We start from the raw sequence: 26,213 nt of genomic DNA, 5'->3' as shown, positions 1-26,213 counted from the left end.
CCATTTTTTGGGGGGAAATGGGGCGGATGAATGGAGGATGTGTGGACAAGAGAGGGCAATGAGTCGAGGTAGTGTGGCAAGTCCATGTGATGCTGGGTAAATTAATTGTGACCCTGTGCCGTTAATTAGTCCCATTTCCCTTCAATTGGTGCTGATTTGGCTCCAAGGCCTATGTGGGGAGATACAGGGTGCAGGGTTAGACACATGGACACACACACACACACACACACACACAGAGACCTGCCATCTTCTATCCCTCAGCCATGTTGCTGCCTCATGTATTTTTTTATAATTTTTATTTCACCTTTATTTAACCAGGTAGGCTAGTTGAGAACAAGTTCTCATTTGCAACTGCGACCTGGCCAAGATAAAGCATAGCAGTGTGAACAGACAACACAGAGTTACACATGGAGTAAACAATTAACAAGTCAATAACACAGTAGAAAAAAAGAGAGTCTATATACATTGTGTGCAAAAGGCATGAGGAGGTAGGTGAATAATTACAATTTTGCAGATTAACAAAGGAGTGATAAATGATCAGATGGTCATGTACAGGTAGAGAAATTGGTGTGCAAAAGAGCAGAAAAGTAAATAAATAGAAACAGTATGGGGAAGAGGTAGGTAAAATTGGGTGGGCTATTTACCGATAGACTATGTATAGCTGCAGCGATCGGTTAGCTGCTCAGATAGCAGATGTTTGAAGTTGGTGAGGGAGATAAAAGTCTCCAACTTCAGCAATTTTTGCAGTTCGTTCCAGTCACAGGCAGCAGAGAACTGGAACGAAAGGCGGCCAAATGAGGTGTTGGCTTTAGGGATGATCAGTGAGATACACCTGCTGGAGCGCGTGCTACGGGTGGGTGTTGCCATCGTGACCAGTGAACTGAGATAAGGCGGAGCTTTACCTAGCATGGACTTGTAGATGACCTGGAGCCAGTGGGTCTGGCGACGAAAATGTAGCGAGGGCCAGCCGACTAGAGCATACAGGTCGCAGTGGTCGGTGGTAAAAGGTGCTTTAGTAACAAAACGGGTGGCACTCTGATAAACTGCATCCAGTTTGCTGAGTAGAGTGTTGGAAGCTATTTTGTAGATGACATCGCCGAAGTCGAGGACCGGTAGGATAGTCAGTTTTACTAGGGTAAGTTTGGCGGTGTGAGTGAAGGAGGCTTTGTTGCGGAATAGAAAGCCGACTCCAGATTTGATTTTAGATTGGAGATGTTTGATATGAGTCTGGAAGGAGAGTTTACAGTCTAGCCAGACACCTAGGTACTTATAGATGTCCACATATTCAAGGTCGGAACCATCCAGGGTGGTGATGCTAGTCGGGCATGCGGGTGCAGGCAGCGAACGGTTGAAAAGCATGCATTTGGTTTTACTAGCGTTTAAGGGCAGTTGGAGGCCACGGAAGGAGTGTTGTATGGCATTGAAGCTCATTTGGAGGTTAGATAGCACAGTGTCCAAGGACGGGCCGGAAGTATACAGAATGGTGTCGTCTGCGTAGAGGTGGATCAGGGAATCACCCACAGCAAGAGCAACATCATTGATATATACAGAGAAAAGAGTCGGCCCGAGAATTGAACCCTGTGGCACCCCCATAGAGACTGCCAGAGGACCGGACAGCATGCCCTCCGATTTGACACACTGAACTCTGTCTGCAAAGTAGTTGGTGAACCAGGCAAGGCAGTCATCAGAAAAACTGAGGCTACTGAGTCTGCCGATAAGAATATGGTGATTGACAGACTCGAAAGCCTTGGCAAGGTCGATGAAGACGGCTGCACAGTACTGTCTTTTATCGATGGCGGTTATGATATCGTTTAGTACCTTGAGCGTGGCTGAGGTGCACCCGTGACCGGCTCGGAAACCAGATTGCACAGCGGAGAAGGTACGGTGGGATTCGAGATGGTATATGACCTGTTTGTTGACTTGGCTTTCGAAGACCTTAGATAGGCAGGGCAGGATGGATATAGATCTGTAACAGTTTGGGTCCAGGGTGTCTCCCCCTTTGAAGAGGGGGATGACTGCGGCAGCTTTCCAATCCTTGGGGATCTCAGACGATATGAAAGAGAGGTTGAACAGGCTGGTAATAGGGGTTGCGACAATGGCGGCAGATAGTTTCAGAAATAGAGGGTCCAGATTGTCCAGGTTTTGCAGCTCTTTCAGAACATCTGCTATCTGGATTTGGGTAAAGGAGAACCTGGAGAGGCTTGGGCGAGTAGCTGCGGGGGGGGCGGAGCTGTTGGCCGAGGTTGGAGTAGCCAGGAGGAAGGCATGGCCAGCCGTTGAGAAATGCTTGTTGAAGTTTTCGATAATCATGTATTTATCGGTGGTGACCGTGTTACCTAGCCTCAGTGCAGTGGGCAGCTGGGAGGAGGTGCTATTGTTCTCCATGGACTTCACAGTGTCCCAGAACTTTTTGGAGTTAGAGCTACAGGATGCACATTTCTGCCTGAAGAAGCTTGCCTTTGCTTTCTTGACTGACTGCGTGTATTGGTTCCTGACTTCCCTGAACAGTTGCATATCGCGGGGACTATTCGATGCTATTGCAGTCCGCCACAGGATGTTTTTGTGCTGGTGGAGGGCAGTCAGGTTTGGAGAGAACCAAGGGCTATATCTGTTCTTAGTTCTGCATTTTTTGAATGGAGCAAGCTTATCTAAAATGGTGAGGAAGTTACTTTTAAAGAATGACCAGGCATCCTCAACTGATGGGATGAGGTCAATGTCCTTCCAGGATACCCGGGCCAGGTCGATTAGAAAGGCTTGCTCACAGAAGTGTTTTAGGGAGCGTTTGACAGTGATGAGGGGTGGTCGTTTGACTGCGGATCGGTAGCGGATACAGGCAATGAGGCAGTGATCGCTGAGATCCTGGTTGAAGACAGCGGAGGTGTATTTGGAGGGCCAGTTGGTCAGGATGATGTCTATGAGGGTGCCCTTGTTTACAGATTTAGGATTGTACCTGGTGGGTTCCTTGATGATTTGTGTGAGATTGAGGGCATCTAACTTAGATTGTAGGACTGCCGGGGTGTTAAGCATATCCCAGTTTAGGTCACCTAACAGAACAAACTCTGAAGCTAGATGGGGGGCAATCAATTCACAAATGGTGTCCAGGGCACAGCTGGGAGCTGAGGGGGGTCGGTAGCAGGCGGCAACAGTGAGAGACTTATTTCTGGAGAGAGTCATTTTTAAAATTAGTAGTTCGAACTGTTTGGATATGGACCTGGAAAGTATGACATTACTTTGCAGGCTATCTCTGCAGTAGACTGCAACTCCCCCCCCTTTGGCAGTTCTATCTTGACGGAAAATGTTATAGTTGGGTATGGAAATCTCAGAATTTTTGGTGGCCTTCCTGAGCCAGGATTCAGACACGGCAAGGATAGCAGGGTTAGCAGAGTGTGCTAAAGCAGTGAGTAAAACAAACTTAGGGAGGAAGCTTCTGATGTTGACATGCATGAATCCAAGGCTTTTTCGATCACAGAAGTCAATAAATGAGGGTGCCTGGGGACATGCAGGGCCTGGGTTTACCTCCACATCACCCGCGGAACAGAGGAGGAGTAGTATGAGGGTGCGGCTAAAGGCTATCAAAACTAGTCGCCTAGGGCGTTGGGGACAAAGAATAAAAGGAGCAGATTTCTGGGCATGGTAGAATATATTCAGGGCATAATGCGCAGACAGGGGTATGGTGGGGTGCGGGTACAGCGGAGGTAAGCCCAGGCACTGGGTGATGATAAGAGAGGTTGTATCTCTGGACATGCTGGTTGTATTAGCTTGTAGTGGTTTCTACCTGGGTCTCTGCTCATGTGGTCCTGTATGGCTCACTCCATAGAGTTTGCAGCACCAAGGGTTGTGGGGTGGATTCCTGCTGGGTCCATGTATACCGTAACGACTGTACATCCGTTTTGATAAAAGCCTCTGCTAAACGGGGAGGCAGGTAGCTTAGTGGTTATAGCATTGGGCCAGTAACTGAAAACTTGCTGTATCAAATCCCTGAGCTGCCAAGTTGAAAAATCTGTCCTTCTGCCGCTGAACAAAGGTAGTTAACCCACTGTTCCCAGGTAGGGTGTCGTTATAAATAAGAAGTTGTTCTTAACTAAATTGCCTAGTTAAATAAAAATGGATAGACAGTATATTTGTCTGTTGATTAACACAAAGCTGTGAGGTGTGTCTTCCCCCCTCTCTCTTTTCTGACATAGCTGGAACGTTGGGTTTCTCAGCAGGAGATGTTACTGTGTGTAATGAAAGGCTTTAAAGGATAAGTTACTGTATTTAATGAAAGTCTTTAAAGGAGAAGTAACTGGCATAGCAGTTCAGACGTCTTTTGTCCTCGTCTTGTCGTGTCCTGTATATATATATATTTACAACTTTTTCACATACATTTTATTTTTATTTTCCATCAACTCATCTTCAAAACACTCTCCTGCAACCCGCCTCACCAATGTATATTTATAAAAAAGTATTATTTACCTCAGATCTGTAATCCTCCAAGAAGCTAGCCAGAAACTCCAAGAAGCTAGCCTGAAACTAGCCAGAAGCTAATCCAGAAGCTAGTTCAGAAGCTAGTTAGCTCCTTTACTGGCAAATCGTTAATATTCAGCTAACCACGGTTTGTGGTCATCAGCTATCCTTTAGCTCGAAAATCTATCGCCAGTTCTGTACGGCGCAGCGCGGCTCGGAACGGAACATACCGGACCAATTTTTCTCTCCATGTCCCTGGACATTCATACCCGGATCTCACAGCTAGCTAGCTGCTATCCGTGTGACCATCGGAGCTAGCAAGCTCCGTCAATCACTCCTGAGTTCCATCAATCACACCTGGGCTGCAGTCACCTATCCGGACCCGTTTTACTGCCTTCGCGGAGCCCCACCGGGCCTTCACAACTGGACTGCCGACGTTATCTACCCGAAGGAGTTATTCGGCCGGCTCCTCCGTCGCGACGTTACCTGAACGCCCATCTGCGGCCTGCTAACCGTTAGCTGTCTTACCGGCTGCTATCTGAATAGACAATCGGACAATTTTTTTATTATTATTTTTTTTAAATTATTTTTTTAATTATTATTATTATATTTTCTTCTTGGGCCTCTATAACTATATCTATTGTTTTTATTTTTGTTGTTGTTGTGTGATTTGGATTAATCCCCTCTACCACACGGAACCCCACTAATCTACTGACGGAACGTAAGGGGTGGCTAACAGACCTCCATCCTATGCTAGCTTGCTACCGATGCCCTGGCTAGCTGTCTAAATCACCAACCAACCTCTCCACTCACCGGACCCTTTTGATCACTCGACTAAGCATGCCTATCCTTAATGTCAATATGTCTTGTCCATTTCTGTTCTGGTTAGTGTTTATTGGCTTATTTCACTGTAGAGCCTCTAGTCCTGCTCACTATACCTTATCCAACCTATTAGTTCCACCACCCACACATGCAATGACATCTCCTGGTTTCAACGATGTTTCTAGAGACAATATCTCTCTCTTCATCACTCAATACCTAGGTTTACCTCCACTGTATTCACATCCTGCCATACATTTGTCTGTACATTATACCTTGATGCTATTTTATCGCCCCCAGAAACCTCCTTTTACTCTATGTTCCAGACGTTCTAGACGACCAATTCTCATAGCTTTTAGCCGTACCCTTATTCTACTCCTCCTATGTTCCTCTGGCGATGTAGAGGTGAATCCAGGCCCTGCAGTGCCTAGCTCCACTCCTATTCCCCAGGCGCTCTCTTTTGACGACTTCTGTAACCGTAATAGCCTTGGTTTCATGCATGTTAACATTAGAAGCCTCCTCCCTAAGTTTGTTCTATTCACTGCTTTAGCACACTCTGCCAACCCGGATGTTCTAGCTGTGTCTGAATCCTGGCTTAGGAAGACCACCAAAAATTCTGAAGTTTTAATTCCAAACTACAACATTTTCAGACAAGATAGAACTGCCAAAGGGGGCGGTGTTGCAATCTACTGCAAAGATAGCCTGCAGAGTTCTGTCCTACTATCCAGGTCTGTACCCAAACAATTTGAACTTCTACTTTTAAAAATCCACCTCTCTAAAAACAAGTCTCTCACCGTTGCCGCCTGCTATAGACCACCCTCTGCCCCCAGCTGTGCTCTGGACACCATATGTGAACTGATTGCCCCCCATCTATCTTCAGAGTTCGTGCTGCTAGGCGACCTAAACTGGAACATGCTTAACACCCCAGCCATCCTACAATCTAAACTTGATGCCCTCAATCTCACACAAATAATCAATGAACCTACCAGGTACCTCCCCAAAACCTTAAACACGGGCACCCTCATAGATATCATCCTAACCAACTTCCCCTCTAAATACACCTCTGCTGTCTTCAACCAAGATCTCAGCGATCACTGCCTCATTGCCTGCATCCGTAATGGGTCAGCGGTCAAACGACCTCCACTCATCACTGTAAAACGCTCCCTGAAACACTTCTGCGAGCAGGCCTTTCTAATCGACCTGGCCGGGGTATCCTGGAAGGATATTGATCTCATCCCGTCAGTAGAGGATGCCTGGATATTTTTTAAAAATGCCTTCCTAACCATCTTAAATAAACATGCCCCATTCAAGAAATTTAGAACCAGGAACAGATATAGCCCTTGGTTCTCCCCAGACCTGACTGCCCTTAACCAACACAAAAACATCCTATGGCGTTCTGCATTAGCATCGAACAGCCCCCGTGATATGCAGCTGTTCAGGGAAGCTAGAAATCATTATACACAGGCAGTTAGAAAAGCCAAGGCTAGCTTTTTCAAGCAGAAATTTGCTTCCTGCAACACTAACTCAAAAAAGTTCTGGGACACTGTAAAGTCCATGGAGAATAAGAACACCTCCTCCCAGCTGCCCACTGCACTGAAGATAGGAAACACTGTCACCACTGATAAATCCACCATAATTGAGAATTTCAATAAGCATTTTTCTACGGCTGGCCATGCTTTCCACCTGGCTACTCCTACCCCGGACAACAGCACTGCACCCCCAACAGCAACTCGCCCAAGCCTTCCCCATTTCTCCTTCTCCCAAATCCATTCAGCTGATGTTCTGAAAGAGCTGCAAAATCTGGACCCCTACAAATCAGCCGGGCTAGACAATCTGGACCCTTTCTTTCTAAAATTATCTGCCGAAATTGTTGCCACCCCTATTACTAGCCTGTTCAACCTCTCTTTCGTGTCGTCTGAGATTCCCAAAGATTGGAAAGCAGCTGCGGTCATCCCCCTCTTCAAAGGGGGGGACACTCTTGACCCAAACTGCTACAGACCTATATCTATCCTACCGTGCCTTTCTAAGGTCTTCGAAAGCCAAGTCAACAAACAGATTACCGACCATTTCGAATCTCACCATACCTTCTCTGCTATGCAATCTGGTTTCAGAGCTGGTCATGGGTGCACCTCAGCCACGCTCAAGGTCCTAAACGATATCTTAACCGCCATCGATAAGAAACATTACTGTGCAGCCGTATTCATTGATCTGGCCAAGGCTTTCGACTCTGTCAATCACCATATCCTCATCGGCAGACTCGACAGCCTTGGTTTCTCAAATGATTGCCTCGCCTGGTTCACCAACTACTTCTCTGATAGAGTTCAGTGTGTCAAGTCGGAGGGTCTGCTGTCCGGACCTCTGGCAGTCTCTATGGGGGTGCCACAGGGTTCAATTCTTGGACCGACTCTCTTCTCTGTATACATCAATGAGGTCGCTCTTGCTGCTGGTGAGTCCCTGATCCACCTCTACGCAGACGACACCATTCTGTATACTTCCGGCCCTTCTTTGGACACTGTGTTAACAACCCTCCAGGCAAGCTTCAATGCCATACAACTCTCCTTCCGTGGCCTCCAATTGCTCTTAAATACAAGTAAAACTAAATGCATGCTCTTCAACCGATCGCTACCTGCACCTACCCGCCTGTCCAACATCACTACTCTGGACGGCTCTGACTTAGAATACGTGGACAACTACAAATACTTAGGTGTCTGGTTAGACTGTAAACTCTCCTTCCAGACCCATATCAAACATCTCCAATCCAAAGTTAAATCTAGAATTGGCTTCCTATTTCGCAACAAAGCATCCTTCACTCATGCTGCCAAACATACCCTTGTAAAACTGACCATCCTACCAATCCTCGACTTTGGCGATGTCATTTACAAAATAGCCTCCAATACCCTACTCAACAAATTGGATGCAGTCTATCACAGTGCAATCCGTTTTATCACCAAAGCCCCATATACTACCCACCATTGCGACCTGTACGCTCTCGTTGGCTGGCCCTCGCTTCATACTCGTCGCCAAACCCACTGGCTCCATGTCATCTACAAGACCCTGCTAGGTAAAGTCCCCCCTTATCTCAGCTCGCTGGTCACCATAGCATCTCCCACCTGTAGCACACGCTCCAGCAGGTATATCTCTCTAGTCACCCCCAAGACCAATTCTTTCTTTGGCCGCCTCTCCTTCCAGTTCTCTGCTGCCAATGACTGGAACGAACTACAAAAATCTCTGAAACTGGAAACACTTATCTCCCTCACTAGCTTTAAGCACCAACTGTCAGAGCAGCTCACAGATTACTGCACCTGTACATAGCCCACCTAAAATTTAGCCCAAACAACTACCTCTTTCCCAACTGTATTTAATTTTTATTTATTTATTTATTTTGCTCCTTTGCACCCCATTATTTTTTTATTTCTACTTTGCACATTCTTCCATTGCAAAACTACCATTCCAGTATTTTACTTGCTATATTGTATTTACTTTGCCATCATGGCCTTTTTTGCCTTTACCTCCCTTCTCACCTCATTTGCTCACATTGTATATAGACTTGTTTATACTGCATTATTGACTGTATGTTTGTTTTTACTCCATGTGTAACTCTGTGTCGTTTTATCTGTCGAACTGCTTTGCTTTATCTTGGCCAGGTCGCAATTGTAAATGAGAACTTGTTCTCAACTTGCCTACCTGGTTAAATAAAGGTAAATAAATAAATAAATAAATAATGAAAGGCTCTAAATGACAAGTTACTGTATTTAATGAAAGGATTGATTGCCCCCCATAATGAAAGGTTCTAAAGGACAAGTTACTGTATTTAATGAACGGCTCTAAAGGAGAAGTTACTGTATTTAATGAAAGGATTGATTGCCCCCCATAATGAAAGGTTCTAAAGGACAAGTTACTGTATTTAATGAAAGGATTGATTGCCCCCCATAATGAAAGGTTCTAAAGGACAAGTTACTGTATTTAATGAAAGGATTGATTGCCCCCCATAATGAAAGGTTCTAAAGGACAAGTTACTGTATTTAATGAAAGGCTCTAAAGGAGAAGCTACTGTATTTAATGAAAGGCTCTAAAGGAGAAGCTACTGTATTTAATGAAAGGCTCTAAAGGAGAAGCTACTGTATTTAATGAAAGGCTCTAAAGGACAAGTTACTGTATTCAATGAAAGGCTCTAAAGGAGAAGCTACTGTATTTAATGAAAGGCTCTAAAGGAGAAGCTACTGTATTTAATGAAAGGCTCTAAAGGAGAAGTTACTGTATTTAATGAAAGGCTCTAAATGACAAGTTACTGTATTCAATGAAAGGCTCTAAAGGACAAGCTACTGTATTTAATGAAAGGCTCTAAAGGACAAGCTACTGTATTTAATGAAAGGCTCTAAAGGACAAGCTACTGTATTTAATGAAAGGCTCTAAAGGACAGGTTAATGTAGCATTGCTCAGCTCTAAAGGAGAAGTTACTGTATTTAATGAAAGGCTCTAAAGGAGAAGCTACTGTATTTAATGAAAGGCTCTAAAGGAGAAGCTACTGTATTTAATGAAAGGCTCTAAAGGAGAAGCTACTATATTTAATGAACGGCTCTAAAGGAGAAGCTACTGTATTTAATGAACGGCTCTAAAGGAGAAGTTACTGTATTTAATGAAAGGCTCTAAAGGAGAAGTTACTGTATTTAATGAAAGGCTCTAAAGGACAAGTTACTGTATTCAATGAAAGGCTCTAAAGGAGAAGTTACTGTATTTAATGAAAGGCTCTAAAGGACAAGTTACTGTATTCAATGAAAGGCTCTAAAGGAGAAGCTACTGTATTTAATGAAAGGCTCTAAAGGACAAGTTACTGTATTCAATGAAAGGCTCTAAAGGAGAAGCTACTGTATTTAATGAAAGGCTCTAAAGGACAAGTTACTGTATTCAATGAAAAGCTCTAAAGGAGAAGCTACTGTATTTAATGAAAGGCTCTAAAGGACAGGTTAATGTAGCATTGCTCAGCTCTAAAGGAGAAGTTACTGTATTTAATGAAAGGCTCTAAAGGAGAAGCTACTGTATTTAATGAAAGGCTCTAAAGGAGAAGCTACTGTATTTAATGAAAGGCTCTAAAGGAGAAGCTACTGTATTCAATGAAAGGCTCTAAAGGAGAAGTTACTGTATTTAATGAAAGGCTCTAAAGGACAAGTTACTGTATTCAATGAAAGGCTCTAAAGGAGAAGCTACTGTATTTAATGAAAGGCTCTAAAGGACAGGTTAATGTAGCATTGCTCAGCTCTAAAGGAGAAGTTACTGTATTTAATGAAAGGCTCTAAAGGAGAAGCTACTGTATTTAATGAAAGGCTCTAAAGGAGAAGCTACTGTATTTAATGAAAGGCTCTAAAGGAGAAGCTACTGTATTTAATGAACGGCTCTAAAGGAGAAGCTACTGTATTTAATGAACGGCTCTAAAGGAGAAGTTACTGTATTTAATGAAAGGCTCTAAAGGAGAAGTTACTGTATTTAATGAAAGGCTCTAAAGGACAAGTTACTGTATTCAATGAAAGGCTCTAAAGGAGAAGTTACTGTATTTAATGAAAGGCTCTAAAGGACAAGTTACTGTATTCAATGAAAGGCTCTAAAGGAGAAGCTACTGTATTTAATGAAAGGCTCTAAAGGACAAGTTACTGTATTCAATGAAAGGCTCTAAAGGAGAAGCTACTGTATTTAATGAAAGGCTCTAAAGGACAAGTTACTGTATTCAATGAAAGGCTCTAAAGGAGAAGCTACTGTATTTAATGAAAGGCTCTAAAGGACAGGTTAATGTATTTAATGAAAGGCTCTAAAGGACAGGTTAATGTAGCATTGCTCAGCTCTAAAGGAGAAGTTACTGTATGATGTAATGACAGGGTGACATCACTCAGAGAATAGTAATTGAGCTGCTTTCTGCTGCTGTGCATATCACAGGCACCTGCCTAGGATTACTTACTCTATTGAGATATCACCAATCCACTACCGTTTCTCTCTGTTCCCATGTTTCACAATTCAGAGTTAGGTATACATATGTAGATGATGTAACAGTGTTAACGGTACATGGTCCTAGCTGGCCTGTTGGCCCTTAACATCCAGTGTTAGTCAATTCTCTCTTTTCTCTTCTCTTCCCAGGATCCCGTCTGCGTCAGGAGGACTCCCCACCCCGGATTGTGGAGCACCCCTCTGACTTGATCGTGTCCAAAGGGGAGCCGGCCACCCTCAACTGCAAGGCAGAGGGGCGGCCCAGCCCCACGGTGGAGTGGTACAAGGACGGGGAGCGGGTGGAAACGGACCGGGACAACCCTCGATCTCAACGCATGCTGCTGCCCAGCGGCTCCCTCTTCTTTCTACGGATCGTCCACGGACGACGCTCCAAACCGGATGAGGGCTCCTACGTCTGCGTCGCCCGCAACTACCTGGGAGAAGCCGTCAGCCACAACGCCTCGCTGGAAGTAGCATGTGAGTGCAGCTCGTGTTGGGGCTTTTCTTATTTCTTCTTGGGCCTTTGTGGCCTCTGGGTTCGGTGTGAATGGAAGAGAAGGTGGTTTAGACTGGAGCTGGGGCTGAATAGAAGACTCTAGTTTCCTACTCTATTTCCCCCTCAATGTGCTCATTGAGTTGGATAATCTCACAGGAGATGGTTCAGGATGTGTTTTGCCCAGTGGCCCCAGTAGGCTTGAGGAGGCCTGGGGGGAGAGTGGCCTGATCATCCCAGGGTGAGTGCTCTTGTAAAGGACCCTTGGTAGGGGGTCAGGAGCTACAATAGGAACAAAGCTGTTTCGGTTGTCCTGCTAGCTCTGGTGTTTGTCAGGGAGATGGATCAGAGTTTTTAATACACAAAACAGGCCAGTCATTGTATCTGTGTTCGGTCATCTTTTAGTGGAGAGAGATACCCCAGTTTTCATTGGTTGTAGACTAGACTAGAGGAGCTCCTCTTTAATGCCTGCTGGACTGTCTTAATGATGGACCTGCTTTGATGTGGAGGGGGCATTCCATCATTGTGAGGGTCAGTGACTACACTGAAAGGTTTGGGACTAAAAGCTTTCAAACAAATAGATAGTGAATAATATACACTCCATAAAAAGAGGCTGGTTGGTTTCTGAGGTCAGATCTTAGAGTTGTTATCTGTGCTGTGTCTCTACTGGCTGTTCTGAGGTCAGCTCTTAGATATATGATCTATGCTGTCTGTGTCTCTACTGGCTGGAGAGGGAACATTGAGAAGAGGATCTCAGATATCAACTGCTTCTCAAGCATGCCCAAGAGCTGTCACCAAAGCCCTCATTGTAATCTATTCGAGGGTGAGGGGTTTGGGGGATGGGCGGTGGACTTTTTTAGGGCGCTGGTGACTGGCTGGGGCTGGAGGGGAGGATCTAATGGTGGTTAGGGGAGTGGGGATGAATACTAAAGGAATGTACCATAGGCTACATGAGAAGGCAAGATACATTCTATATTTCAGCTGTGGACTTACTATGCTTTCTTCATATTTGGTTGTGGATGATGTATATATTTCTAACTCTTGATCTACCATCAGGTGCAGAAATAGCCATAATTAAAAAATGAATCTAAAATGATTTATTGGTTGCTTTTAAGGGCTCTGCCTTTGAAATGAGAGAGCCTGGTACCATAGGAATATAGTAGCAGTGGGTTGGTCACGGAAGAGCACAGCTGAAACCATACCCTGTGTGTTAGTGGTGGCGGGGGACGGTGTCATGTCCTCATCTCCTCTTAGATCTCACCCCAGAGTCAGGCTCTGCTGCCCCAAACTGATGACTGTTCCTCTGCTGTCTTTTATTCACTCAGTCACTCACCCTGGATGGTTAGAGGCCTGCCTTCAGAAAGACAGAAGGTCTCCTGATGAATACATCAAATAGAAATGTCAAGGAAATTGAACAGTGAGTGTTAAACAGGGCACCAGTTTCCATAAATTGGATTGCTAAAAATATTCCCTCCAACAGTGGACGATATGGGATATTTATTTCTAGGTGGGTTCTTCAAGTAGAAGAACAAGAGGTTTGGCTGGAGCAGGATGGTAGCAGGACTGGAGCGGTGCAGGCCAGAGTAGAGACAGTGGCTGGCCTGGCCCTGCCCACAGCACTGGGCTGCTTATTCTGGACCAGGTTCAAAAGGACCTATAATGACATGGTTCTGAGCTGCAGCCCTCTCTCTCTCTCTCTCTGTCTTTGTCTCTCTCTGTCTCTCTGTCTCTGTCTCTCTCTGTCTCTATCTCTCTCTGTCTCTCTCTCTCTCTCTCTCTCTCTCTCTCTCTCTGTCTATCTCTATCTCTGTCTCTCTCTGTCTCTCTCTGTCTGTCTCTCTGTCTGTCCCTCTCTGTCTCTCTTTCTCTCTCTCTCTCTCTCTCTCTCTCTCTCTCTCTCTCTGTTTCTCTCTCTCTCTCTGTCTCTCTCTGTCTGTCTCACTCACTCTCTCTGTCTCTCTCTCTCTGTCTCTCTCTCTCTGTCTCTCTCTGTCTCTCTCTGTCTCTCTCTCTCTGTCTCTCTCAGTATCTCTGTCTCTCTCAGTATCTCTGTCTCTCTCTGTCTGTCTCTGTCTCTCTCTGTCTGTCTCTCTCTCTATCTCTCTGTTTCTCTCTGTCTCTCTCTCTCTCTCTCTCTCTCTTTCTCTCTCTCTGTCTCTCTCTGTCTCTCTCTGTATCTCTCTGTCTCTCTGACTCCACTCTATTTCTCACGCTCCCGCACATATAATTACGTTGTCGGAGCAACCAGGATAGAACCCTGCAGGAGAGAGAAGGAGATTGAAGGAGAGAGCAGAGAAAACTAAGCACTGAGCTTTTACAAGACCTCGTTTAAACTTCAGAACAGGAACAGTGTACTCTACGTTCCATGGACTGAGTATACAGGCCTTTTAAAAAACTATTTGGACATTGTATGCTTGTGATTGCTGAAAAATGTTCGGCAAATTTCAATTTTATCGTAGTTAATCTTTTTTTTACATTTTAGCGTTTTATTCCAAGGATTTATTGACTAATTCCACGGTGAGTTCAAGACAAACCAAGAGCTTTTCTCCCCAGTGAAACTTCAGAGAAGGAAGTTAACGTATTAACAATGTTTACTCTACCAAGCTCTCAGAGCCCTGCAAGATTTCACTTTAAAAGCAAAAAACCCACTACTTTTGTACACTGTTATTCTAATGACCTGGCTTTTCAAGTTCTCCTACACTCGAGCGACTGTAAACATAATCCAGGTTTCAACAAGTCATGTTTTGTCAGGCTGGGGCGAGCTAACCCAGTTTGTTTGGTTTATCATTAACGACACGTACCGCACAGAGCCGCAATCTCTCCATCTGACCCTCTTAATATAGACAGGGTTAATGCATTCACCGTGAATCCTGTTTGTCCTGTGTTTACTATACTGTACTATAGTATACTATACTATACTCACACAGGCTCAAGGTGGGATTCATTCTTTCTCTGTTGATGTTGGCTGTGTGTTAGTAATGGAGACACCAAGTAATGAGGCGGCTTTGTTCATGTTTAATAGCATGCTATGGAGAACAAAGAGAGATAAAGCTGTACTGTTGAACGAGGGAGAGGACTGGCTGACTGACTGGCTGACTGACTGGCTGACTGGCTAACTGACTGACTAACCAGCTGACTGACTGGCTGACTGGCTAAGTAGCTGACTGGCTGACTGACTGACTAACCAGCTGACTGGCTACCTAGCTGACTGGCAGACTTGCTGACTGGCTGACTGAATGACTGGCTGACTAGTTGAATGGCTGACTGGCTGACTGGGCCTGCTCTCTAGCAGCAAACAGGCTGATGCAGATCACAAAGGACCAGGTGACTGGCTGGAGTCCTCTAACTGCACTGCAGGCCACATTAAGTCATGTACAGTATCAAGCTGCCTTTCAAAGAATGACTGGAATTCCTCACCTCAGTCTTTTATGTTTAAAAAAAAAATGTTTTCCTCAAAACAAGGAACTCTGGGATTTTTTAAACTGCAGCTGTTAAAACAATGATCAAAGCCAGAACGTTTAGACTTGACAAAATAAAAAACAAAGGTATTGTGGAGACATTCTTCCAAAGGGCTGACCATCATCCTCATCTCTCACGTTTTTCTGTGTTCATGTGTTGACACTGTGTGGGTGCCAATGACAAGGTCTCCCCTTGTCTCTCTCCCCTTCTCTCTCTCTCTCTCTCTCTCTCTACTCTCTCTCTCTCTACTCTCTCTCTCTCTCTCTCTCTCTCTCTACTCTCTCTCTCTCTCTCTCTCTCTCTCTACTCTCTCTCTCTCTCTCTCTACTCTCTCTCTCTCTCTACTCTCTCTTCTCTCTCTCTCTCTCTCTCTCAATTCAATTCAATTCAATTCAATTCAATTCAAGGGCTTTATTGGCATGGGAAACGTGTTAACATTGCCAAAGCAAGTGAGGTAGACAACATACAAAGTGAATATATAAGGTGAAAAACAACAAAAAATTAACAGTAAACATTACACATACAGAAGTTTCAAAACAGTAAAGACATTACAAATGTCATATTATATATATATACAGTGTTTTGACAATGTACAAATGGTTAAAGGACACAAGATAAAATAAATAAGCATAAATATGGGTTGTATTTACAATGGTGTTTGTTCTTCACTGGTTGCCCTTTTCTCGTGACAACAGGTCACAAATCTTGCTGCTGTGATGGCACACTGTGGAATTTCACCCAGTAGATATGGGAGTTTTTCAAAATTGGATTTGTTTTCGAATTCTTTGTGGATCTGTGTAATCTGAGGGAAATATGTCTCTCACATATGGTCATACATTGGGCAGGAGGTTAGGAAGTGCAGCTCAGTTTCCACCTCATTTTGTGGGCAGTGAGCACATAGCCTGTCTTCTCTTGAGAGCCATGTCTGCCTACGGCGGCCTTTCTCAATTGCAAGGCTATGCTCACTGAGTCTGTACATAGTCAAAGCTTTCCTTAATTTTGGGTCAGTCACAGTGGTCAGGTATTCTGCCGCTGTGTACTCTCTGTGTAGGACCAAATAGCATTCTAGTTTGCTCTGTTTTTTTGTTAATTCTTTCCAATGTGTTAAGTAATTATCTTTTTGTTTTCTCATGATTGGTTGGGTCTAATTGTGCTGTTGTCCTGGGGCTCTGTAGGGTGTGTTTGTGTTTGTGAACAGAGCCCCAGGACCAGCTTGCTTAGGGGACTCTTCTCCAGGTTCATCTCTCTGTAGGTGATGGCTTTGTTATGGAAGGTTTGTGAATCGCTTCCTTTTAGGTGGTTGTAGAATTTAACGGCTCTTTTCTGGATTTTGATAATTAGTGGGTATCGGCCTAATTCTGCTCTGCATGCATTATTTGGTGTTCTACGTTGTACATGGAGGATATTTTTGCAGAATTCTGCGTGCAGAGTCTCAATTTGGTGATTGTTCCATTTTGTGAAGTCTTGGTTGGTGAGCGGACCCCAGACCTCTCTCTACTCTCTCTCTCTCTCTCTCTCTCTCTCTCTCTATCTCTCTCTCTCTCTCTCTACTCTCTCTCTCTCTCACACACACACACACACACACACACACACACACAAACACACACACACACACACACACACACACACACACACACACACACACACACACACACACACACACACACACACACACACACACACACACACACACACACACACACACACACACACACACACACACACACACACACACACACACATACACACACACACCACACACAGTGCTGTGTAAAGTTGACTATCAACCTTGACTGTATCAAAGTGGTTTCCTCTTATCTTTACCCATTGTACAGTACAGACTATAGAGTCCCGAGAGGCACTAAGAATAGCTTCCTGTTTTCCAGGAGGGACAGTGTGTGAGATAGTAAAGTGAGGTAATGGTCGGCATACTGCTCCAATTGACAGAGAGATAACCCCGGGGCCTACTCTCTGTCTACTGGCCTGGCTCGCTGTCTGTACTGAGCTACTGACCACACCGCACAGGGCTCACTGCTGGACTCATGAACACATGGATAGACATGGCTCTCTGGATTTCTGAGTCACTCTATTGCCATCACAGGAGTGAGGGAGATATGTCCTGTCGAACTTATCTTTTCATATAGCTCTTTAGTAAGACGTAGGTAACACACTTGATATATTCTTAGCTATAATGTCAAGCTAGTAAGCTATCCAGCTCCTGAGTGGGGGAGCTCCTTAGGCTCATCTATGGAGCGGGTGGGGTAGAGCAGGGGGGACAGTTGGCAAGCGCCAGTGTAAAGACTGGGATGGCCCCCTCCCACTGAGTACCCGCCTGTCTACTGAGCAGGAAATCCCTTGTACTACATCTGTTGGCCCTCAAAGAGCCAGGGTCTTTATGTCAACCCCCACACCCACTACCCAAAACCCAACGTATGAAATCCATCAGGATTCTATTTCATACCGCTGTCCTCACTCAGTCTTCTCTATCCCTCTCTTTTCCCCCTCTCTCTGACACAATGAAGTAGAATCAGTCTGTCTTCCACTACTATTCCTTCAACTAGACTAATTATTTACCTGCTAGAGTGTTTGCCTTTCATTAACTTGTTATTGTGGCAGGCACCTCTTGTCTTCTTCTCACAGAGTGGAAAGGATTTTCATTCCAGGAGAACCCTCTCACATCGTGTTCTCTCTAACGTTGTTGCAAACATTTCTATTCTCCCTCTCTTTTTTCTGCTACATAAGAGTTGTACAAGTCTATTTTCTGCTAACCCCAATGAGAGAGACAGAGGGAGTGAGAGAGAGAGAGAGAGAGAGAGAGAGAGAGAAGAGAGAGAGAGAGAGAGAGAGAGAGAGAGAGAGAGAGAGAGAGAGAGAGAGAGAGAGAGAGAGGGAGAGAGAGAGAGAGAGAGAGAGAGAGAGAGAGAGAGAGAGAGAGAGAGAGAGAGAGAGAGAGAGAGAGAGAGAGAGAGAGAGAGAGAGAGAGAGAGAGAGAGAGATGGAGAGAGAGAGAGAGATGGAGAGAGAGAGAGAGAGAGAGACGGAGAGAGAGAGAGATCCCACCCGCATGCTGCTAGGGTACTGGAGGCTGCGTGTGTTAAAGGTCTGTAGCAGTTAATTGTCTCAGCAAATTGGTGAAAACAGCCCAGCCAGTCAACATGGAGCTGAGACGTGGCCTGAGACACAACCACAAACCTTGCTCTGCCCTAGCCCAGACACTAATCTGGTTGAAGTTGGAGTAGACTACTGTATGAATGATGATTAAGGGCACTGTAGCCTCTCTTTTATATTCAATTTAGCCTTGAACTACAACATACCAGTAGTCTAAAATTATTTTTATAAATATACTAGTCTATGCTATGGGTTTTACAGCCCAATTGGCCATGATATCACGCTGTATGTTTCTGGAAGGCTGTTGGCTTGTTTAAATTGATTGTGGGTGTGGATTTAGTTTAAGGCTATTTCTCTGAAATACTCTTAATCCTTTAATGACATGGAAAACAAATGGCTAACATATACAGGGCATTCAGAAAGTATTCAGACCCCTAGACCTTTTCCACATTTTGTTACCTTAAAGCCTTATTCTAAAGTAGATTAAATTGTTATTTTTTCCCTAATCAATCTACACACAATACCCCATAATAACAAAGCAAAGCAGCTTTTTAGAAATGTTTGCACATTTATATAAAAAAACCATAAATATTTAATTGACATGCTGTAAGCATTCAGACCCTTTACTCAGTACTATGTTGAAGCACCTTTGGCAGCGATTACAGCCTCGAGTCTTCTTGGGTTTGACGCTACAAGCTTGGCACACCTGTATTTGGGGAGTTTCTCTCATTCTTCTCTGCAGATCCTCTCAAACTTTGTCAGGTTGAATGGGGAGCGTCGCTGCACAGCTATTTTCAGGTCTTTCCAGAGATATTTGATCGGGTTCAAGTTCAGGCTCTGGCTGTGCCACTCAACGACATTCAGAGACTTGTCCCAAAGCCACTCCTGCATTGTCTTGGCTGTGTGCTTAGGGTCGTAGTCCTGTGATAAGGTGAACCTAACAGTCCTGAGACTTTAGGTTTTCATCAAAGAAGTAGGTTTTCATCAAGGATCTCTCTGTACTTTGCTCTGTTCATCTTTTGCCTGATCCTGACTAGTCTCCCAGCCCCAGCCCCTGAAAATATTCCCACAGCATGATGCTGCCACCACCATGCTTCATGGTAGGGATGGTGCCAGGTTTCCTCCATATGTGACACTTGGCATTCAGGCCAAAGAGTTCAATCTTAGTTTCATCAGACCAGAGAATCTGGTTTCTCTGAGAGTCCTTTAGGTGCCTATTGGTAAACTCCAAGTGTGTTGTCATGTGCCTTTTACTGAGGAGTGTCTTCAGTCTGCCCACTCTACCATAAAGGCCTCATTGGTAGAGTGCTGCAGAGATGATTGTGCTTCTGGAATGTTCTCCCATCTCCACACAGGAACTCTGGAGCTCTGTCAGAATGACCATCAGGTCCTTGGTCACCTCCCTGACCAAGGCATTTCTCCCCCGGTTGCTCAGTTTGGCTGTGTGGCCAGCTCTAGGAAGAGTCTTGGTGGTTCCAAACTTCTTCCATTTAAGAATGATGGAGGCCACTGTGTTCTTCGGGACCTTCAATGCTGCAGAAATGTTTTGGTACCATTCCCCAGATCTGTGCTTCCACACAATCCTGTCTCAGAGCTCTGCAGGCAATTCCTTCAACCTCATGACTTGGTTTTGAGACCTTATATAGACAGGTGGGTACCTTTCCAAATCATGTCCAATCAATTGAATTTACCACAGGTGGACTCCAATCAAGTTGTAGAAACATCTCAAGGATGATCAATGGGAACAGGATGGGCCAGAGCTCAATTTCGAGTCTCATAGCAAAGCTTCTGAATACTTATGTAAATAAAGAAAATGTCTGAAAACCTGTTTTTGCTTTGACATTATGGATATTGTTGGTAGATTGATGAGGATTTTTATTTATTTAATCAATTTTAGAAAAAGACTAACAAAATGTGGAAAAGGGAGGGTGTCTGAATACTCTTCCTAGCACATCACTGTTAGTCCTATCTCATGTTATATCACTAGGTACCCATATGACAACATCAGTGAAGACTGCTGAGTTGACGCAGCTCATAATAATGGCTGGAACGGAGTCAACGGGCCATTATCAAGAGCCCGTCCTCCCCAATTAAGGTGCCACCATCTCCCGTGGACAACAAACACATTTCAATTACCCTCATAAAGATACATACATCAATCACTTTACTATGCACACTGCGTGTGATCCCCTAAACACAACCCATTCTTCATTTCAAGGTTTTCACATTAAATCAATGCAACTCATGTAATTAAATGTGCCCCATCTATTTGTTGTCTGTGGTCGATGCAGACATGCCACTATGAGTTGAGGATTTGTTCGATACATGACTTGTGTTCCGTCTCTAATACACAGTGCTTCTATTAGCATGCTAGGCTAGCTGGATGCTCTCCCTACAATAAACTCATAGACAGACCATATCAACACTATACTGCAGTACAATAATGACAGGATGAACATTCAACTCCTATAAGACATAGAGATCAGGGTGGGGGGGATATTGGCCCAGCTAATGAATCCAGAATGCATCTCCGCCTGTGCAGTCCCAGCAGCGAGGGGCAGGGGGTGTTGACATGCTGTCCCTCTGAGTCAAACGTCCTGATGATGCTGGAGGTGTTTAGACGTGGTTGTCTCCCACTCCTCCCCCGTCCCTACCCGTCCTTCTCCCCCACAGGAATAATGCTGCTGGAACCAGGGCAGGCCAGGCATGAGAGCCACTCACCACGGGACAGGGAGCAGGGGAGGATTGGAGGCCACTCCAGACAGGGGCTCTTTGTGCCTACTGGCAGGAGGCATGGAGATCCAGCACTGGCCCTGCAGAGATCACAGAGCTAGTGAGGAGAGGTGGACACACTCCAACTGGCCAGTCAGCGAAAGGGAGAGTGGTGTGGATTGATTGAGAAATGGAAGGATGGATAGATGGATGGGTATATTGATGGAGGGATGGATTGATGGATGGATGGATGGATGGATGGAGGGAGGGATGGATGTATTGATGGATGGATGGATGGGTGTATTGATGGATGGATGGATGGATGGATGGGTGTATTGATGGATGGATGGATGGATGGATGGAGAGAACAGGGCTGGACAGTATGGTGGAGAGAACAGGGATGGATGGATGGATGGGTGTATTGATGGATGGATGGATGGATGGGTGTATTGATGGATGGATGGGTATATTGATGGATGGATGGATGGATGGATGGAGAGAACAGGGCTGGACAGTATGGTGGAGAGAACAGGGCTGGACAGTATGGTGGAGAGAACAGGGCTGGACAGTATGGTGGAGAGAACAGGGCTGGACAGTATGGTGGAGGGAACAGGGCTGGACAGTATGGTGGAGAGAACAGGGCTGGACAGTATGGTGGAGAGAACAGGGCTGGACAGTATGGTGGAGAGAACAGGGCTGGACAGTATGGTGGAGAGAACAGGGCTGGACAGTATGGTGGAGAGAACAGGGCTGGACAGTATGGTGGAGGGAACAGGGCTGGACAGTATGGTGGAGAGAACAGGGCTGGACAGTATGGTGGAGAGAACAGGGCTGGACAGTATGGTGGAGAGAACAGGGCTGGACAGTATGGTGGAGAGAACAGGGCTGGACAGTATGGTAGAGGGAACAGGGCTGGACAGTATGGTTGAGAGAACAGGGCTGGACAGTATGGTGGAGAGAACAGGGCTGGACAGTATGGTGGAGAGAACAGGGCTGGACAGTATGGTGGAGGGAACAGGGCTGGACAGTATGGTGGAGAGAACAGGGCTGGACAGTATGGTGGAAAGAACAGGGCTGGACAGTATGGTGGAGGGAACAGGGCTGGACAGTATGGTGGAGAGAACAGGGCTGGACAGTATGGTGGAGGGAACAGGGCTGGACAGTATGGTGGAGAGAACAGGGCTGGACAGTATGGTGGAGGGAACAGGGCTGGACAGTATGGTGGAGAGAACAGGGCTGGACAGTATGGTGGAGGGAACAGGGCTGGACAGTATGGTGGAGGGAACAGGGCTGGACAGTATGGTGGAGGGAACAGGGCTGGACAGTATGGTGGAGGCAGCAATGCCTTCACTGTCACTGTGTGTGTGTTTTCTTTATCACTCTTTCACTGGGTGTATCGTAGCTTGGGGGACCTCCCCATGACTCTCTGGTAAACAATGTGTTGTGAAGGCTTGCGTGAAGGCTCCTATGGACTAGCTGAAAGGGCAGCTGTAGGGAGATGGAGGGTAGAGGGGCTGGCCCATGGTAAGATCAATCACTGTATGGCTGACCTGCCTCTGCTCTGACAGCCTGCTGGGTTAGCCAGCCAAGTCAACCACATGCCCTCCTGCACCAGGAATACAGACCACATCTCTTCCTTCTCTTTTCACTTCATCCATCTCTCTTTTCTTTCCCACCGACATGAAAGTCAGACAGTGGAAGAGTTGGGTACCACAATTTGTTCAGGATTATGTTCACGGTGCGTATCATGGTTGATTCCATCTGATTTCCACTGTCAGCCTAGTATTCAACAGTGGATCCATTCACTATTTTATCTAATCTATTATCAGGTTTAGGAGGAAATCATAAAACAATAAAGAGACCATTGTTGGTTATAAAACAACCTCATAAATGATGGAATGGCTTTATCTACAGGATGAGCTAAGTCTCTTCAGCCCGATGTCCTTGCTGGTGTTTGATCCTGCTTGTAAGCAGGCTGTAAAGAGGTGTCGAGCTAAATGTACTAGATGAGAGAGGATGGAGTACTCCAGCCATAGCCAATCCCCCTGCATGTACATGCCTCGCATCTCTACTTTGATAGAACACTTATGTAGGAAATGGCTCATTTCCTCAGATGAGGATAAGTTGACTCATATTGAGTCTGCCTAACACATTTGTGTCCTTGGGTGTTTTTGTCTTCTGTCTTGTCTCCTCTGCAGGCTGACATTACACAGACATCCAGTGATCTGCTTTAGTGGTTAGAGCGTTGGGCCAGTAACCGAAAGGTTGTTGGATCGAATCCCTGAGCTGCCAAGGTAAAAATCTGTCGTTCTGCCCCTGAACAAGGCAGTTAACCCACTGTTCCCCGGTAGGCCGTCATTGTAAATAAGAAATTGTTCTTAACTGTCTTGCCTAGTTAAATAAAGGCTAAATTAAAAACATTTAAAAAATAGAAACGACATGGCTCATGCGGCATTCTGGGTGAGTGACTGTACACTCCTCTGAGCCCCTCTGTGTCACACCAGGGTGACCGCTAATTCCTCACAAAGTAATCCCTGCCTAGGGCTGCCGGATGCTGAGGAGGAGAGGATCATGGGTAGGATGGGTCCCACAGAAAGCAGGAAGTGTCTGTGTGATATGACGATGACATGTCTGATCTGAGGACCTTGCAGGCTAATCCAGCCCTGTGATTGAAGGAGGGAGTAGGTAATGCCAGGAGTGCCCTAGCCTCTCATAGCATAAATGCAGGCAGTAGTAGATAAGAGATGTTTGTGCTTGAGTTACATTTCCCTGCAGTCCCTCTCAGGCTAAGCCCTGATAGTAGAGTAGGTACTTCAATATTCAATATTTTAGGCTCCTGAATGGCAAAGTGGTCTAAGGCACCTCATCTCAGTGCTAGAGGTGTCACTACAGAACCTGGTTTGATCCCAGAGTGTATCACAACCTGCTGTGATCGGGAGTCCCATAGGACGGCATACAATTGGCCTAGTGTCATGAGGCTGGTGAGGCTGTGTTACTGGGTCTAATGTCTGGTCCTCTCTCAGTGGAGGACTGGTGAGGCTGTGTTACTGGGTCTAATGTCTGGTCCTCTCTCAGTTGAGGACTGGTGAGGCTGTGTTACTGGGTCTAATGTCTGGTCCTCTCTCAGTTGAGGACTGGTGAGGCTGTGTTACTGGGTCTAATGTCTGGTCCTCTCTCAGTGGAGGACTGGTGAGGCTGTGTTACTGGGTCTAATGTCTGGTCCTCTCTCAGTGGAGGACTGGTGAGGCTGTGTTACTGGGTCTAATGTCTGGTCCTCTCTCAGTGGAGGACTGGTGAGGCTGTGTTACTAGGTCTAATGTCTGGTCCTCTCTCAGTGGAGGGCTGCTGGTATTAGTCTTGATATCGGGTGTAATCCTCCTCTTGATCTCTGCTGTGGGGTAAGTCTGTCTTGCTGGTGTCTGGATGTAAGATTCTGTTCTGATTCTGTTCTGCTCTGTTGGACTACTCTGTTAATTAAACCTGGGCTAAGCCTTCGCTTCAAGTCTTTTATCAGAACTCCTCATTCCAGGACGAGGGGGGCTAGAGAGGATTAAAGGGTTTTGAATGTAGACGCGTATGAGATTTATAGAGAAACTTCAGGATTTTGGCAATGAGGCCAAAATCATGGAGGAAAGGAAAAACAGCAGAAACTTTATCACAGATGTAGCATGTTGCAGGGCCTGGAGCGTTATGGACAGGGAGGAAGAGATGGTGAGGTGAGCAGGAGACACAGACAATGGTCAGGCCTCTGCAAGATACATACAACGATTACATAGAGTCAACTCTGCCCTGCAAGTCTAATGGAGTCTACTGTAATAGTCTCTCCTGTTGGTGGACTGTGGTCTATCACTACTCTCACTGGTAAAAGGTTTAGCCTCGAGGAGCATTACCTCAGGGCATTCGATTGTCATCTAATTGTTATTGGTTGCTAGTGCTAGCAGTAGCTAATCTAATCGTGGGGGTGCTAATTGAGAGAAGATGAGTTTCTCCTTTTTAATTTTTTAATTTTATTTCAACTTTATTTAACCAGCTAGGTTAGTTGAGAACAAGTTCTCATTTGAAACTGCGACCTGGCTAAGATAAATCAAAGCAGTTCGACATTAACAACAACACAGTGTTACACATGGAATAAACAAACATACAGTCAATAATTAGGTAGAAAAGTCTATATACAGTGTGTGCAAATGAAGGAGGATAAGGGAGGTAAGGTAATAAATAGGCAATGGTGGCGAAGTAATTACAATAGAGCATTTAAACACTGGAATGTGCAGAAGACGAATGTGCAAGTTGAGATACTGGGGTGCAAAGGAGCTAAATAAATAAATAAATACAGTATGGGGATGAGGATGAGGTAGATTGGATGGGCTATTTACAGATGGGCTATGTACAGGTGCAGTGATCTGTGAGCTGCTCTGACAGCTGGTGCTTAAAGCTAGTGAGGGAGGTAAGAGTCTCCAGCTTTAGTGATTTTTGCAGTTCGTTCCAGTCATTGGCAGCAGAGAACTGGAACTAGAGGCGGCCAAAGGAAGAATTGGCTTTGGGGGTGACCAGTGAGATATACAAATCAAATCAAATCAAATCCTATTTTATTTGTCACATACACATGGTTAGCAGATGTTAATGCGAGTGTAGCGAAATGCTTGTGCTTCTAGTTCCGACAATGCAGTAATAACCAACAAGTAATCTAGCTAACAATTCCAAAACTACTACCTTATAGACACAAGTTTAAGGGGATAAAGAATATGTACATAAAGATATATGAATGAGTGATGGTACAGAGCGGCATAGGCAAGATACAGTAGATGGTATTGAGTGCAGTATATACATATGAGATGAGTATGTAAACAAAGTGGCATAGTTAAAGTGGCTAGTGATACATGTATTACGTAAAGATGCAGTAGATGATATAGAGTACAGTATATACATATACATATGAGATGAATGATGTAGGGTATGTAAACATTATATTAGGTAGCATTGTTTAAAGTGGCTAGTGATATATTTTACATCATTTCCCATCAATTCCCATTATTAAAGTGGCTGGAGTTGAGTCAGTGTGTTGGCAGCAGCCACTCAATGTTAGTGGTGGCTGTTTAACAGTCTGATGGCCTTGAGATAGAAGCTGTTTTTCAGTCTCTCGGTCCCAGCTTTGATGCACCTGTACTGACTTCGCCTTCTGGAAGATAGCGGGGTGAATAGGCAG

The 26,213-nt window shown here is 45.1% G+C and overlaps 1 protein-coding gene across 7 annotated transcripts in view; it reads left to right on the top strand.

Annotated features, from left to right (window-relative positions):
• Positions 1–26,213, top strand: part of LOC109905862 (roundabout homolog 1) — a 524,894-nt gene that overhangs the window by 228,010 nt on the left and 270,671 nt on the right. For all 7 annotated transcript variants that reach the window (XM_031795449.1, XM_031795451.1, XM_031795447.1 and 4 more), the window contains one exon: positions 11,389–11,715. In XM_031795449.1, coding sequence (XP_031651309.1) covers positions 11,389–11,715 — 327 coding nt within the window. The remainder of the gene's footprint in view (positions 1–11,388; positions 11,716–26,213) is intronic.

Source organism: Oncorhynchus kisutch, linkage group LG18 (genome assembly GCF_002021735.2).
Source record: "Oncorhynchus kisutch isolate 150728-3 linkage group LG18, Okis_V2, whole genome shotgun sequence".
Lineage (NCBI taxonomy): Eukaryota > Metazoa > Chordata > Actinopteri > Salmoniformes > Salmonidae > Oncorhynchus > Oncorhynchus kisutch.
Note: the sequence above shows the minus strand (reverse complement) of the source record. Positions and strands in the feature narration are given on the sequence as shown.